Below are 15,329 nucleotides of genomic sequence, written 5' to 3' on the forward strand. Positions count from 1 at the left end.
TTGAGAGAGAAAATTATATGTCAAGAAGTCAGTGAGAGTCTTATTGATCTTGAGAGCTTCAGGATTCAATCGAGAATAAACCTTTTAGTTATCACTAGCACGCGACCTGAGGTTGATAACCTATTGTGTTAATTTGACACATTCTTGTTTCTGTGCACCTTCCAGTTGAGTTGACCATGCTGATGAGTTATATGGTTCTCAATTGACTGCAACAACAAAACACATTTGTCAGTGAAAGTACATTGATCAATATAGGTGAGCTGCTTAACAACATGGAAGCACTGGTAGGCCCTTGTGCTACCAGAAGGAAAGAAATTAAGAATAAGAAAAGTTTAGTCCATAAAAGGGAAGCTAAATTTGAATTTGATTTTGTCATAAACCTTATCTTATGATTGTAGATTGGAAATGATAGATTCACATGGATAGGAACGTATACACCATAATATCTAGGTGGCAAAAGGTTTCATTCTAATTTATGACAATAATTATGAGTAATCACTTTCGCTAGTAGAATTTAAAGATCTAATAAATATCATTATGGTTAGTAGTTGTGGTAATTGCATTTTCAAATTCGTAATATGATTACGACATCCATTTTCATATTTCGAATTGTGAGAAATGGAAAAGATTTGTTTGAACATTCAATACATATGGCTATAAGTTTTGAAAAGGTTTAAACACACACATATGCTATCTAATGAAGATGTATAAGCTTAAGAAGTCTAGTTGAAGACTTATCAAAGAATCACGTATCAGAAATCTGCACTTTAGTAAGAAAGTCAAGAGCATTGATTTCTAGAACTCCATTTGATTTCTGGGTACATGTCAAAACTAGTGGGAGCATAATTGTTATGCAAGTGAGAGCATAATTGTTATGCTAGTGGGAGCATAACTGTTATGCTAGTGGGAGCATAATTGGCAATACTATTTGTAGGAAACAAAGTTTTCAATTTGCAAGTTGCAAAGTTTGAAAATTGTTTCGCTATAGTAAGGCTTAAGGGAGAGGACACTCATACTTCGTTTCGAATCTAAAGTGCATAGTTTAGTAGAACTTATTCTTGGACATATATGAATATCATGTTGAAATGATTCAACATAGGAAATTCGATATATGGAAATATTATAGCAAGAGATAGGAGAGATATCATGTCTTTATGTTAGACATAATGAATAGAGTCCCATATGCCTCGGATATAGGATCGATTACACATGCTATAATATTCACTTGTTCTAATTTTTCAAAATACCTTGGGCGTTGAGAGGGAAAAGGACTATAACTTTGTGTGAATAAAGTTGTTAAAAAATTGTCAAGAACACTCTGAGGTTTATTGAAGATTGGTTGCTTGTGGGCAGTTGGAAGTATGGTATTGTTTGGAAGGACCATAGTGACATGTTTTACATTGGGATGATTCTTGATCAGAATTGATGGTCATATGGGAATATGGTAATGTTTCCATAGAGGGAATTGATTATTAAAATCTACATGTGAGTTGGAAACTTTAATGCAAGAAAGGTGTTCAAGGAGTACACCTTGAATTTGAGACTTCATTACCATGGAATTGTTTTTAGTAACAAAGTTCCAATGGAACATTCTGTAATATCGTTGGCTAAGTCTCTATGACTTAGAAGCCTCGACATCACAAAAGGACAATGCATGTAAGGTTGGAATTCTAACACATTTTAAGTAGTGACAAGAATTTGGAATTGTGAAATGAGCATCATTGGAATAATGTCCAGTTGATCTGTTCACAAAGGAAGGACCATAGAGAAACATGGTATGCATATTTATGACATGGCATGACTAATGTTTAATTCAATTGGTTAGTTGATTACTCGAAACATTATACAATGAATAAAGTCTTAATTAATATGGTGATTAAATAATAAGAGTTTATTTATATTCAATAGTTTTGAGACCATAGTTAATTAGGTTATTATAATGTGTCACACCCCCAAACCGGAACAGTGGAAACGTTCGGGGGTGGAGGACGTCATGTACAGTATCACAACAATTGCATCATAGTAATCAAAGTAAACACAACCATTACATTGAATAAGTAAAATATTTACATCTGTTTGATACATAGTTTGTATATAGCAAAAGTATATAACCAAAAGTTTAAAAGACATGACACTATAAGCTCCGTCTTCTCAAAAGCCTGCGGGAGTACCTGTCTACTGATTTCCTGAGAATACATGCGGTTTTGAAAGAGTATCAGCATAAAAGCTGGTGAGTTCATAAGTATGTTTTTGAAATGATAACTTGTCTGTGAATCTGTAAAATGTTTACATGCTCTCAAGAAAATCCAACATTCTCTTTAGTTTTGAAAGGTAGTCTTAAACCCTAAGACCAAAGTATATGTTCCTTACGATGTTCTATAATTGTATATGAAAGTGTTAGTTTATATGCCTGGATACCATAAGCGGTATTGTATAGTATCGTTACGGTGCAGATAGTGCACTTGGCACCGTAAAAGTAATGTTGGTCAAAGTTACCTTCCTAATCCAAACCTCGCACTAAGATAATTTCGCGTAAAGCTTTTCTGCTCTCAATGTTTCTAGAACTTGTCTTAAGTGTTGGTTGTGTTCTTCCTCGCTTCGTGAATAGATAAGTATATCGTCTATAAACACTATCATGAACTTGTCTAGGAATGGACGACACACCCTATTCATCAGGTCCATGAATACAGAGGGTGCGTTGGTTAGACCGAAGGACATCACTACAAACTCGTAGTGACCATATCGAGTTCGAAAAGTTGTTTTCGAAACATCACTCTCCAGGAATCGTAGCTGATGGTACCCTGATCTCAGGTCTATATTTGAAAAGTAGCTCGCTCCCTAAAGTTGATCAAAAAGGTCGTCGATTCTGGGAAGAGGGTAGCGGTTCTTGATAGTGAGTTTGTTGAGCTCACGATAATCTATGCACATCCGGAAAGATCCATCCTTCTTTTTAACAAACAAGACCGGTGCTCCCCAGGGTGAGAAGCTCGGTCTAATGAATCCCTTGTTGAGCAGTTCGTTAAGTCGGTTGGATAATTCCTGCATTTCCGCTGGAGCTAGACGGTAAGGGGATTTGGCTACGGGGGTAGCTCTGGGAATTAAGTCGATTTGGAACTCGACTTGGCGCTCGAGAGGAACTCCGGAAAGATCCTCGGGGAAGATGTCAGGAAAGTATTAGACTTCGGGGATGCTCTCGAGGTCTTTGACTTCTTGCTTTTTGTTGATGACATGGGCTAAGAATGCATGACACTCTTTTCGCAGGTATTTTTGGGCTTTGATGCACGAAATGATACGAAGGTTCGTGCTGAGTTTATCGCCATAGATAATGAGGGCTTCGCCAGATGGCAGATTGAGGCGAATGGATTTTTCATAACAGAGAATATCAACACGATTGGGGCTCAACCAATCCATGCCGATTATGACATCAAAGCTTTTTATGGAAATCGGCATAAGGTTGATTGGAAAGGAATAATCGTTCAGAGTGAGGGTGCATCCTACGAATACATCGTTAGTACTCTCTTTCTTTCCGTTAGCCATCTCGACGGTGAATGTTTCGGTTAAAGGTTGGAATTTTTGTTTGAGTAAGTGTTTAAATGCATGAATGACAAAACTTCTCTCCGCACCACTATCAAAGAGAATACATGCATAATAGTTGTCGATGAGGAACGTACCCGTAACTACGGTGGGATCAGCAACTGACTCCTCCTGGCCCATTGCTAGCACCTTCCCTGTGTTGCCAGTAGTTGTTGCTTTGGGGCAATTCCTCTTGAAGTGCCCGGTTTCTCCACAACCATAGCAGGCTTGGCCTACTCTAGCTCCAGAGGCCTAATTGGTTGGTTGGACTTGTGTTTTACAGAAACGGGCTATGTGCCCCTTTCTGCCACATTTGTCGCATTGAATTTCTCTACAAACTCCCAAGTGATGGAAGTTGCATTTGTTACACAGGGTCAGGTTTCCAGCATAACGACTGGGAGTTGTTGGAGTAGTGGGAACAGCAGCATGAATGGTAGCAGCGTGGACTACCACTGTCTGTTGCTTTTTGGAGGGCTCTTGTGAAGACTGGCCCTTGCGCTTATTCCAAAACTTTTTCTTTCCACTACTCTCCTTAGGTATCTCAGGAACGGATGCTACGGGTTCATGATTATCCCTGTGATCGATCAGAGTCTGTGCCAGACACTTGGCGCTGTCAAATGTGAGAAGTTTAGCAGCCAAGATGTTCCCTTGAGTCGGGGGCGTCACTCCCCATATGTACCTCTCAATTTTCTTGCTTTCCGGGGTGACCATCCCTGGACACAGAAGAACGAGGTCGCTGAACCTAGTAGTGTACGCAGCAATGTCGGAACCCTTCATCTTCAGGTTCCAGAGCTCGTGCGCCAGCTTTTGCATCTCGCCCCGTGGGAAGTACTCCGCGAGCATTAGTTCTTTCAAATTCTCCCAACCCATGGCAGTGGCTACCGGTAGAGTTAGGCATTTGACTCGGCTATTCCACCAAGTTAGTGCTCTACCGGTGAAGGTGCAGGCGGAAAACTTCACCTTGCTTGCCTCGAGGCACGCACAAATCTCAAAAATTGATTCGATCTTCTCGAACCAACGAGTTAGGGCAATGACACCTCCATTGCCGTCAAAGGATTTAGGCTTCACGTTCATAAAGTCCTTGTGGGAACACTCCCTCGGGTGTCCCTGGCCACCATCGATATTGAGGGGATGGGTACCACTACCCGACCCGCTAGTGCCGCCAGAATTGATCTGCGACATGGCGGTAGCCACAGGGGCTGTAACTGCTGCCTGGAACATAACAGGATCGAACTGAGGAGGTGGCGGCGGTGGAGGTTCGTTGTTCTTTCGGTTGGACTTCTTCTTCGGAGGCATCTTTCTCTAAAATAATTCATGAGAAAAACAAAGATAAGTCCTCTATAGTTGTCAGAAGTCAGGTGATATTGTACAGTGTATATCTTATCCTGACAGTTATTGTGTTCTATTAAGCGATTAACAGAGGAAGTCTACTTAATGCAAGTAAACAATCGCTAGAGAATGAATAACAACACTTGGAATGAAATGTCTACACTGTTTTTGGCTCTAGACAAAATACTCCTATAGTATTTTAGGCTGTGTGTTCTATTCTATTGTTCTCTTTTGTATGGAGTTTGGTAAGTTTTAGACTTGCTGCAACACCACCATCACTCCCAAACACATGTTGGTCGTATCTCAAATAAATATAGATGATCAGGCTATATTTATTCCAGATATGATTACATAACTGCCCAGGTTTAAAAGCAGTGTTTAACATCTAAATACTTTTGTTTTGTTCTTATTGTGATACTGGTTCTGGTATGTATGTATACTTGTATACTTTTGATAAAATACTTAGATTTTAAAAGTATACTTTTAGTTCAGAGCGCTTCAGCCCCTTAGCGTTTATAGCTGTATATCATGTAAGGCTCGATATACTTAGTTCACTATAAACAATGCTCTGATACCAATCTGTCACACCCCCAAACCGGAACGGCGGAAACGTTCGGGGGTGGAGGACGTCATGTACAATATCACAACAATTACATCATAGTAATCAAAGTAAACAAAACCATTACATTGAATAAGTAAAATATTTACATCTGTTTGATACATAGTTTGTATATAGCAAAAGTATATAACCAAAAGTATAAAAGACGAGACACTATAAGCTCCGTCTTCTCAAAAGCCTGCGAGAGTACCTGTCTACTGATTTCCTGAGAATACAAGCGGGTTTGAAAGAGTATCAGCATAAAAGCTGGTGAGTTCATAAGTATGTTTTTGAAATGATAACTTGTCTGTGAATCTGTAAAATGTTTACATGCTCTCAAGAAAATCCAACATTCTCTTTAGTTTTGAAAGGTAGTCTTAAACCCTAAGACCAAAGTATATGTTCGTTACGGTGTTCTATAATTGTATATGAAAGTGTTAGTTTATATGCATGGATACCATAAGTGGTATTGTATAGTATTGTTTTGCATTAAAACTATGGTATGAAATCCCTGACTATCACCAGTAATGTAAATTATGTTCTTGTATAAAAAACCTGGAATCCTCCAGTATTTATAGTAGTTCTATTAGTTTAAAATAAAACTAATTGAAGTTGTTACCATTCATACATTAATCGTATTATTTAGTAACAAATTTATGAGTTGTTATAACCATACTTGAGCATTGAATTGCCTGAACGACGTTCTTCAGGCTTCAGAATCGAAATGAATTTGTCACCCAGGCCTGGTTGCCTAACTGTAGCTAACAGTTGCAGTGAGGGATTGTCAGTCCCGTATAGATCTATACACAAACTTACGTTCTCCCTCCAGGAGACTCTGGTTATAATCTCAGGACTTTTGTTAGTACTTAGATAAGTACGCAAAGATGCTCACTCATAAAATGCTATACTAACGATTAAGCGTAGAATAAAATGAATCTTTTGAATTTAAATTACTGTTTGTATGACCCATAAACTATACCCTATATAGTTTATATGTTTGTTTGCATTGAATCTATGTTTCGTGCATTGATAAGGTAATTGTTCCATAAACTATACCTATTATAGTTTATATGTTTGTTAATGTATTCAATTCGTGTATTATTCTGAAAACTTTGCAATTATGGTTGTATGTTGAAAACTTCCCTTATGCTCAGCATTTTACAAAAGGGATAAAATATCTAAGTGTTTTATAAAATGTAATAATCTTTTGATTGTATCAATTGCATAAGTTTTAAATTCTGTTTAAATCCTTTATATAAAATCATAAAATTTATTTGCATCTTGCTTGTATTTCCCCCTGAAAACGTCAAAAACAGCAAAAGTGTAGGGGTATGAACTCACAGTTGGTTGCATGTAAGTGCCAAACAACGAGACTGGAATGAGGACCCTCGAGTTGTTGTACGCGAAATTAACGGAATCCTAATAATAATTACACACATATTTGCATTTAAATTAGTGAACCCATTAATTAAAGTGTTAGAAAACACTTGCTTTTGGTTTAGGAATGTTACCGAGACTCGATCAATGTGGAAAAAGTGGGTTTACAGCCAAGATTCACGATTCAGGGATTTTTGCGGTCGTGAAGGGTTTTCGGCCGTGAACTGATTTCGGCTGTTGAATGGTTTTCGGCCATTAAATTGATTTCGGCCATGAACGGTTTCCGACATTTGAAGATTTGAAGATGTTCTTGGTGTTCTTGGTGTTCTTGGTGAAAATTTGAAGATTTGAAGGTTGGATCTTGAAGGTTTGAATGTTCTTGGGGTGTTCTTGGGAGAGATTTGAGAGGATTTTTTAGTAAAAATGATGAAAAATGAGAAATCTCTCTAGGAAAATATATATAACAGTTGAGTTTCCGGCCGGGAACAGGTTTACGGCCGTGAACTGGTTTGCGGCCGTAAACATAATGATGAACGAGACTTGGCAGATTTTTGAAGTAAAACTTTGATTTTTCGCGTGATTTTGGTCCCGACACTTATATAAATTTAATTTATATAATCTAAGTTGTTTTCAACCCTTACGAGCTTGACAAAATAAATAAATTTTGAAATTTTTATTTAACGGAAATGACTTTTGTTGACCGGAAAGTATCGGGTTGTCACATAATGTTTCACTTTGCATGTTTTAGTTGCTGAATAATTTCATTATTTGAAATTCCATAGTCGCTCGTACTTTTGGAAGTAAGTAGCGAATTAAGACTGTCATGAACTGGATTGTAGATTGTCTAAAGAGTTTTAGACATAGTAATATTTTTGCTGCAATGTTTATGAGTACTTAGTAATGGGATTTTAGGTATTGGATAAACCCACGCTCAGAGAATTACTTCATGGATTTTATCACGAGTAATTCTGAGACGATGATATCTTATATTCTTAAAATTGAGATATATGAGTTGTGGTTTACAAGTCAGTTGTGCAATGATAATACGTAAACGCATCAGTAACTTGATATTATAGAACGTATTGGTATGCATGATTTGATGAGTAAATAGTGAAAGCATATAAGTCAAAGTTTATTCATTCCTTTTTCCCTAACAGGAAAAACTATATCTTTGGGCCCCTCGGTGATTTGGTGTTGACCTATGAGTGCCCAGCCTAGCCAAGACTAAATTGATGTGTTCGATTAGAAGTCTTATGTCCTCATCACAAATCAAAAATCAGAAATCGGGAAAGAAAACTTGGACAATGAGATTGATTATAATCTATGTTTCATGACGTACGATATCTTGTAAAACAGAGGGATATTTGATCACTTATCTTAGGATACGTATCTGACTGGGTCAGAGTTCGACAACGACTTTTGGTAACTACAATTTTCTGATCAGTTTGGTAGTTATACTAGCAATTATAGTTATTAGACTTATCCAAGTGGGAGACTATTGGATTTGGTGTCTAAGCCCATAACTATAATTGGTATATACATGAATTGATAGTAGCACATTCCTTTTGGGTTGCCCTCAAACCTAGCAATTGAATATGATAGGTTTTAGAGAGAGAGACGAATTTATTAATTTATTGTATGATTAATAAATTAATTAGAAATCAAAATAAATAGTTTGTTAATATATTATGAGAATAATATATTATTATAAATATTAATATTTAATTAAGAATTAATCATAAAATAATTGCAATTAATTTTGGGATTAATTGGATTAATTAAAAGTGTAAGGTATGTTTGGTTATTTATTGAAATTTGAGGAAAGGAGCCCATGGACCTCAGTGGACGAGGTGGACGAAAATCACTTGGGCAAGGCCAAAGAATTTCATCCAAGCCCTTGCATAAGGAAGGGAATGAGATGCTTGGTCACTAAGCAAAGGGATTAGGGTTTCATCCTTATACCCTAGCTTTGACACCAAGCTACCTTAGCTATATAAGGACCCTTAGCATTAGATTTCCGGCCATGACATTCCTTTAGAGGCTTAGGTCTGAAATTTCTACTCTTCTCCCGTTTCTCTCTCTCTCTCTCTCTCTCTCTCTCTTCAAGCTCCTTTGTTACTAGGGTTCAGATGTGAAACATTAGAGACACGACACTTGTGGTGCTTTCTTCCAAGAGTCTTTCAAGAAGGTTTTGATTAGTTATTTACTACAATAACTAAAAGGTATGTAAACCCTATTTTGTTTTGTATTTTTTTGAAACTACCCTAGGGTTTATAGTCCTGTTGTTCAATAGAATATTACTTTAATAGTTATTATGACATAGATCCTTAGGTTGCATGTACCCTTAAGTGTTAAGGATTTTATCCACGTTAGTTCATGTAAAACACTCTACACATCTGCCAGCGTCAGCATATTCACTACTACCAGCGCCATCGTATCAAGACTATCAACGTCAACGCTTAGGATAGTTATTCTATTGTAATCTTATGTATATTAGGTAATGATATAGATAAGTATAAAATAGATAGCAGATTCGTTATCTTTGTTATTAAGATCATTTCTAGTATATATATAGGATACAGTCCCTTAAATCATGGGATTCACATGTATAGATTAGTATATAATATACATTAGGGTAAACCTTATGTAAAAATATACTTCGGCTTTGTGTCAATCGTCTTTGTGACAACCCGTTTTCATGGTGAAGACAAAACTCTTTCTTGGTGAAAGAACAATTTGGAAAACTCTCTATGTTATTAAATTTTTGTTCTTTATTTTCTTATATTAAATTTTACTTTCATCTTTATACTTGAAGTGTATCCGATCGATACAAACATTCATATTAAATCATACGTTAGCCTTAAGATAAGTGATCAAATATTCCTTCATTCTTCCTGACATCGTATGTAGATGAGACATGGATTAGAATCAATCTCATGGTCAAATATTCTGTTTCTTGATTTCCTAATTTGTGATGACATCATTAGACTACTAACTAAACACATCAATTTAGTCCTGGTTGGGCCCAACACTATAATGTCAGCATCAAATCAGCAAAAGGAACAAATAAACTTTTACTATATGATCATACATTTTACTTGTCATGCCATACATAGAAATACATTTGATGACAAGCAGTTACGGATGCGTTGATGCAAATCAATGTACAACATATTCGTAAACTATGACTTATATATATATATATATATATATATATATATATATATATATATATATATATATATATATATATATATATATATATCTTTTTTATGAATAGAAAATTTTATTGTCTTAGAATTACTCGTGATTAAAGCCCTTGAAGCATCTATATATTTATTTTATGTGAAGTATATTTTTTATGTATTTAAAAAATACATTTTCATATAATACGTTATTACGTTTTATAATCCTAAAATATACTTTTACGTTATCTTAACATCTTTAGTTAATTTAAAGCGAACATGGAAGTATTTTTTACGTAAAAACGTTAACGTAATAACATATTATACGGAAACGCATTATTACGTTATGTTAACGTCTTTAGTTTGTTTTACATAAAAAAATATATGTCATTTTGCTTTGATCCTAAAACATATTTTTACGTTATGTTATCTGTAAAAAAAAAATACTTGTAGTTTTGCTTTAAACCAATTAAAGACGTTAACATAACGTAAAAGTATATTTTAACATTATAACAACATAAAAACGTATTATACAAAAACGTATTTTTTAAATACATAAAAAGTTATTCTACGTAAAATAAAATAAGTAAAAAAAACATATAAACTAATTGTAAAAAATTATTTTTTCTACAATACGTAAAAGTACATTTTGTTTTATTAAAATATTTTTTTTATAAAAAAAAGTTGTAATTTAATTTTTTATTTATCTTTTTTGCGATTTTAAGTAATATAATTTAGTTTTCGGAATTAAAAATTAAGTTTGGTTGTAGCTTAGTGGCATAAGGCTTAGGTGATTAAGGAGAGGGGAAGAGGTCCCAAGTTTGAATCTGCCTCCCCTTATTTTTAGACGAATTACAAAAATAGTCCTTGTAGGTTACCAAATGTCACGAATTCAGTCCCTTTATATTTGAAAAGACGAAAATATCATTACAAATTCAGTCCCTAACGACTGAATACTAACGGAATTGGTAAAAATGGTCATCCGTGCAAGTTTTGCAAACCACAAAGACCATTTGCATCAAAAAAAAATTAACAGGGACTGACTTTTTAACTTTTGACAAACCACTTGGACCATTTTTATAATTTTGTCTTTTGTTATATATTTTATATAAAACATCATAACTAATTTTTGATCTATAACTAGAAAGGTTACCCCCGCTACGCGGGGGTCAGAAGCTTTCAATGTTGTTTCCGAATTGATAAATATGACAGACATAGAAAGTGCAATGATGAAAAGTCCGGGCTTTGCCCCAGACAAAAAATGTAAAAGTTTTGACTGCAAGGACCAGAAGTGTGAAAATGGCTAAAGAATTAAAGGGGTAGGAATTAGCAACTTTTTAGAAAAGGGATCAAAGTTGTCAGACCGTTAAAGTTTTGTGGCCAAACTTTAAATATTAAAAGGTTCCAAAAAAGTGTAAAAATATTGATTGCAATGACCAAAAGTGTCAAAATGGGTAAGAATAATGAGCAAAGTTGCCAAAAAACATCCAAATTTCGTATTCCTAACTTCCAACAATAATACAGGGACCAATTTTGCCAAAAAAATGGGAAGTTGAAAGGAACACAAACAAAAGGACATGAATAAATTAATTAAAGAAGTACAGGGACCGGATATGTAAATCAAGGGACCAAACCTGGACAAAGTATGTCAACTTCACTATTCCTTTCTTCCACAACTTTAATATATACTAGAAAGGTTACCCCCGCTACGCGGGGGCCAGAAGCTTTCAATGTTGTTTCCGAATTGATAAATATGACAGACATAGAAAGTGCAAGGATGAAAAGTCCGGGCTTCGCCCCGGAAAAAAAATGTAAAAGTTTTGACTGCAAGGACCAGAAGTGTGAAAATGGCTAAAGAATTAAATGGGTAGGAATTAACAACTTTTTAGAAAAGGGATCAAAGTTGTCAAACCGTTAAAGTTTTGTGGCCAAACTTTAAATATTAAAAGGTTCCAAAAAAGTGTAAAAATATTGATTGCAAGGACCAAAAGTGTCAAAATGGGTAAAGAATAATGACCAAAGTTGCCAAAAAACATCCAAATTTAGTATTCCTAACTTCCAACAATAATACAGGGACCAATTCTGCCAAAAAATGGGAAGTTGAATGGAACACAAACCCAACAATAATACAGGGACCAATTCTGCCAAAAAAATGGGAAGTTGAATGGAACACAAACAAAAGAACATGAATAAATTAATTAAAGAAGTACAGAGACCGGATATGTAAATCAAGGGACCAAACTTGGACAAAGTATCCCAAGTTTACTATTTCTTTCTTCCACAACTTTAATATATATATATATATATATATATATATATATATATATATATATATATATATATATATATATATATATATATATATATATATATATATATATATATATATACTTAAACCAAGTTTGTGATCAAAGAATTGTCTCAATTGTTTTTTTTTTTTTTTCAGAAAACGGCAACCTGTAAATATAAAATTCGGTTTTTAGGCTATCGAGTTTCGGTTAAATCCAAACTGTTTATTTTCAGATTTCGATATTCCAGGTTTTTTAAAATCTGGTTCCGGATTAATCAATATAACATCTTTTTCTAAATCAAATTTTATCCAACCAAAAGATTGTTGTAAAAATCTTTAAAAATTCGGATGAACATTATATAACGTATTCAAATAAAACATCAAAAGAATAAAAAAAAAAAAAGCATTAAAAAATAAAATTTTAAAAAACAATATTATATTGGAACTAATCACACAAAATATTAAAAAAAAAAAAAGACAAATAATTTTTTGCTTCAGATGTTAAATTGTGTGTCAAATATGATTGTTTTTTCATATGATTGGCATAATAGCTCGCGCATGCAACCGTTTGGTTCTTGCTTTATATATCTGGGTTATTTATTTGCTTATTATCGATTTTCATTCCAAAAATTTAAAATTTCCAAAAATCCTAATATTTTGTGAAAATTTTAATAAAGTCATAATTTTTTTTAAACAAAAAAGTATTGACTATTTAATTTTCTGAATAAAAAAACTTAAGAAACCGGTTTATTTATTCACTTTAGCCATTTTTTAACATGTTTCAATAGGTCATTAGATAGTGGCGAATTTAGAACAAAAAATTATGTGGTTCCTGACGTAAATAAAACAAAAAAAAAATATGAAAGTGTAAAAAATACTAGCGGTGACGGGTTGGGTTGTATGACTAAAATATTTAAACATCAGTTCAATAGTTATAATAAAGTTCTTACAATTGAACCCTACGAGGTCTTATATCTTGAAACATTGTCACAATTGCATCGTTACCAATACCTTTTAAAACATTTTTTTCAATATACGACACTAAACTATCACTCAAAAACTGATCACTCATTTTGTTGCGTATATCAGTCTTTATCAACTTCATTGCTGAAAATGCGTGTTCTACACTTGTTGCTACAGGTAAGATCAATGCAAGTTTCATAAAAAGGTAAATCTTAGAAAATATTATATGCTTCTTTTCTTCAACCATCTTTTTGGCAAGGTCTCCAATACTCTTCAAATCATTAAATCGTTCATCTTCTCACACATCTTTAATGTAATTTCCAAGTTCCACTTCAAGAACACGAAGATCGTATTCTGTTGGAAACTCTTCCGGATAAAGTGAAGTCATTTTCATTATTTTTCTAAATCAAAGGCTTTGAAAGATTCACTTGGGCACAAACAATCAATACAAAGAAGTAAATTCGTGTTTGCTTCATTAAAACGATAGTTCAGCTCTTGAAGTTGCATATCAATCACCTCCTTAAATACATCAACTTGATAATGGTGCAAGTTGTTAACCTTAAAAAAAATATACACATATATATTAATAACTAACGATAAAACACAATAAATTTATAAATCAACAATGTGGTAGTTGGTAATAAGAAACATTACTAACCTGTGAACCTCTGCGACGACTGTATCCATTAAAATATTCATCTTCCAAATCCACAACTTTAACTTCGTTTTTAGCACAAAACAAAGTAACTTTATCTAAAAGTGGTTACCATCCTATATCCCTAATTTCTTGAATTGCTTTTTTTGAACTACTTACTTGATTCATGGCATTTATGATATCTTGGTCTTTTCTTTGTAGTATTGTATTCAAATGATCTGTCACTCCCAAGATATCAATCATCAAATGTAGACAAAACACAAAATCAAACGATTTTAACAACTTTAAGATGCGAATTGCTTCAGCTCTACGATCACAATAACTATCAAATTCACCAAGGTCTTCAAGTACATCACAAATGGAAGCATATATGGTTTGGATATTTAATAAAGATGCAAAATGAGAACCCCGTCGAGTATCAGACGGTCGTTTAATACCGACTTCTTGATTCAAACCAATACCACTCTCAAGCTCACCTAAAATAAACCACATAAAAATGAATTAGTCGAATAATTAGCATAAACAAATGAAAATAAACCAAATAAACCATACCTTCAGCTAATGCTTCCATAACTTTATATGCTTGTTTCTTTCTTAACTTAGCTCGTCGTTTGTAAGAGGATCCAATAATATTTAACAGTCGAGAAACCACATAAAAAAAATCATTAACCGTCGTGTGATTCCTTGCAACAAACACTAGGGCTAATTGTAATTGGTGAGCAAAACAATGAACAAAGTGTGCAGATTTTGTTTCATTCATAATCAAAGTCTTCAATCCATTGAATGCACCACTCATATTACTAGCACCATCATAGACTTGTCCGCTAATCCTACTAGGACTCAAATTTTGTTTTGAAAGCATATCATAAATGGTAGCCTTTAGTGACAAAGCTGAAGTGTCATTAACATTTCTAAGGCCAACAAACCTTTCTATAACTTCACCTTTTCTATTGACAAACCGCAAAACCAATGCCATTTGTTCTTTACATGACACATCACGTGACTCGTCTACTAAAATTGCAAAAAAATCATTTCGAAGCTCTCCCATAATAACATTTAAAATTAATAACAAAAAAATCATTTACAACCAGGCTTAAGACCTGGAAATACCAAGTCAAAGCACATTGTAAATACCAGCTCAGTAGGATCCCGTAAATATTGGACATTTAGTTACTTAACCTAGACTATAAATACACACATAACGGGGACAATTCTCTGACACCTTACTTATATAGACTCACTTTATCAAATGTAATCGTATTATCAATCTCATCTCTATAATTTATGTTCAAATCAATAAGATCATACAAGGCAGGTGATCATTATCACCTCCTAAGGTTTTATTGTAACACCAAAATT

The 15,329-nt window shown here is 34.1% G+C and overlaps 1 protein-coding gene across 1 annotated transcript; it reads right to left on the bottom strand.

The window, feature by feature from the left end:
- Nucleotides 1–13,298: 13,298 nt before the first annotated feature.
- On the bottom strand, nucleotides 13,299–15,018 carry LOC145113838 (uncharacterized). Its single transcript, XM_079049888.1, has 5 exons — nucleotides 14,523–15,018; nucleotides 14,083–14,446; nucleotides 13,974–13,992; nucleotides 13,756–13,873; nucleotides 13,299–13,486 (listed from the first exon to the last, which is right to left on the bottom strand). The coding sequence occupies exons 1-5, from the start codon at nucleotides 15,016–15,018 to the stop codon at nucleotides 13,299–13,301; spliced, it is 1,185 nt and encodes a 394-aa protein (XP_078906014.1).
- Nucleotides 15,019–15,329: the final 311 nt, after the last annotated feature.

This window comes from Lactuca virosa, chromosome 5 (assembly GCF_052849685.1).
Source record: "Lactuca virosa cultivar CGN04683 chromosome 5, Lactuca_virosa_CGN04683_v6, whole genome shotgun sequence".
NCBI classification, from domain to species: domain Eukaryota; kingdom Viridiplantae; phylum Streptophyta; class Magnoliopsida; order Asterales; family Asteraceae; genus Lactuca; species Lactuca virosa.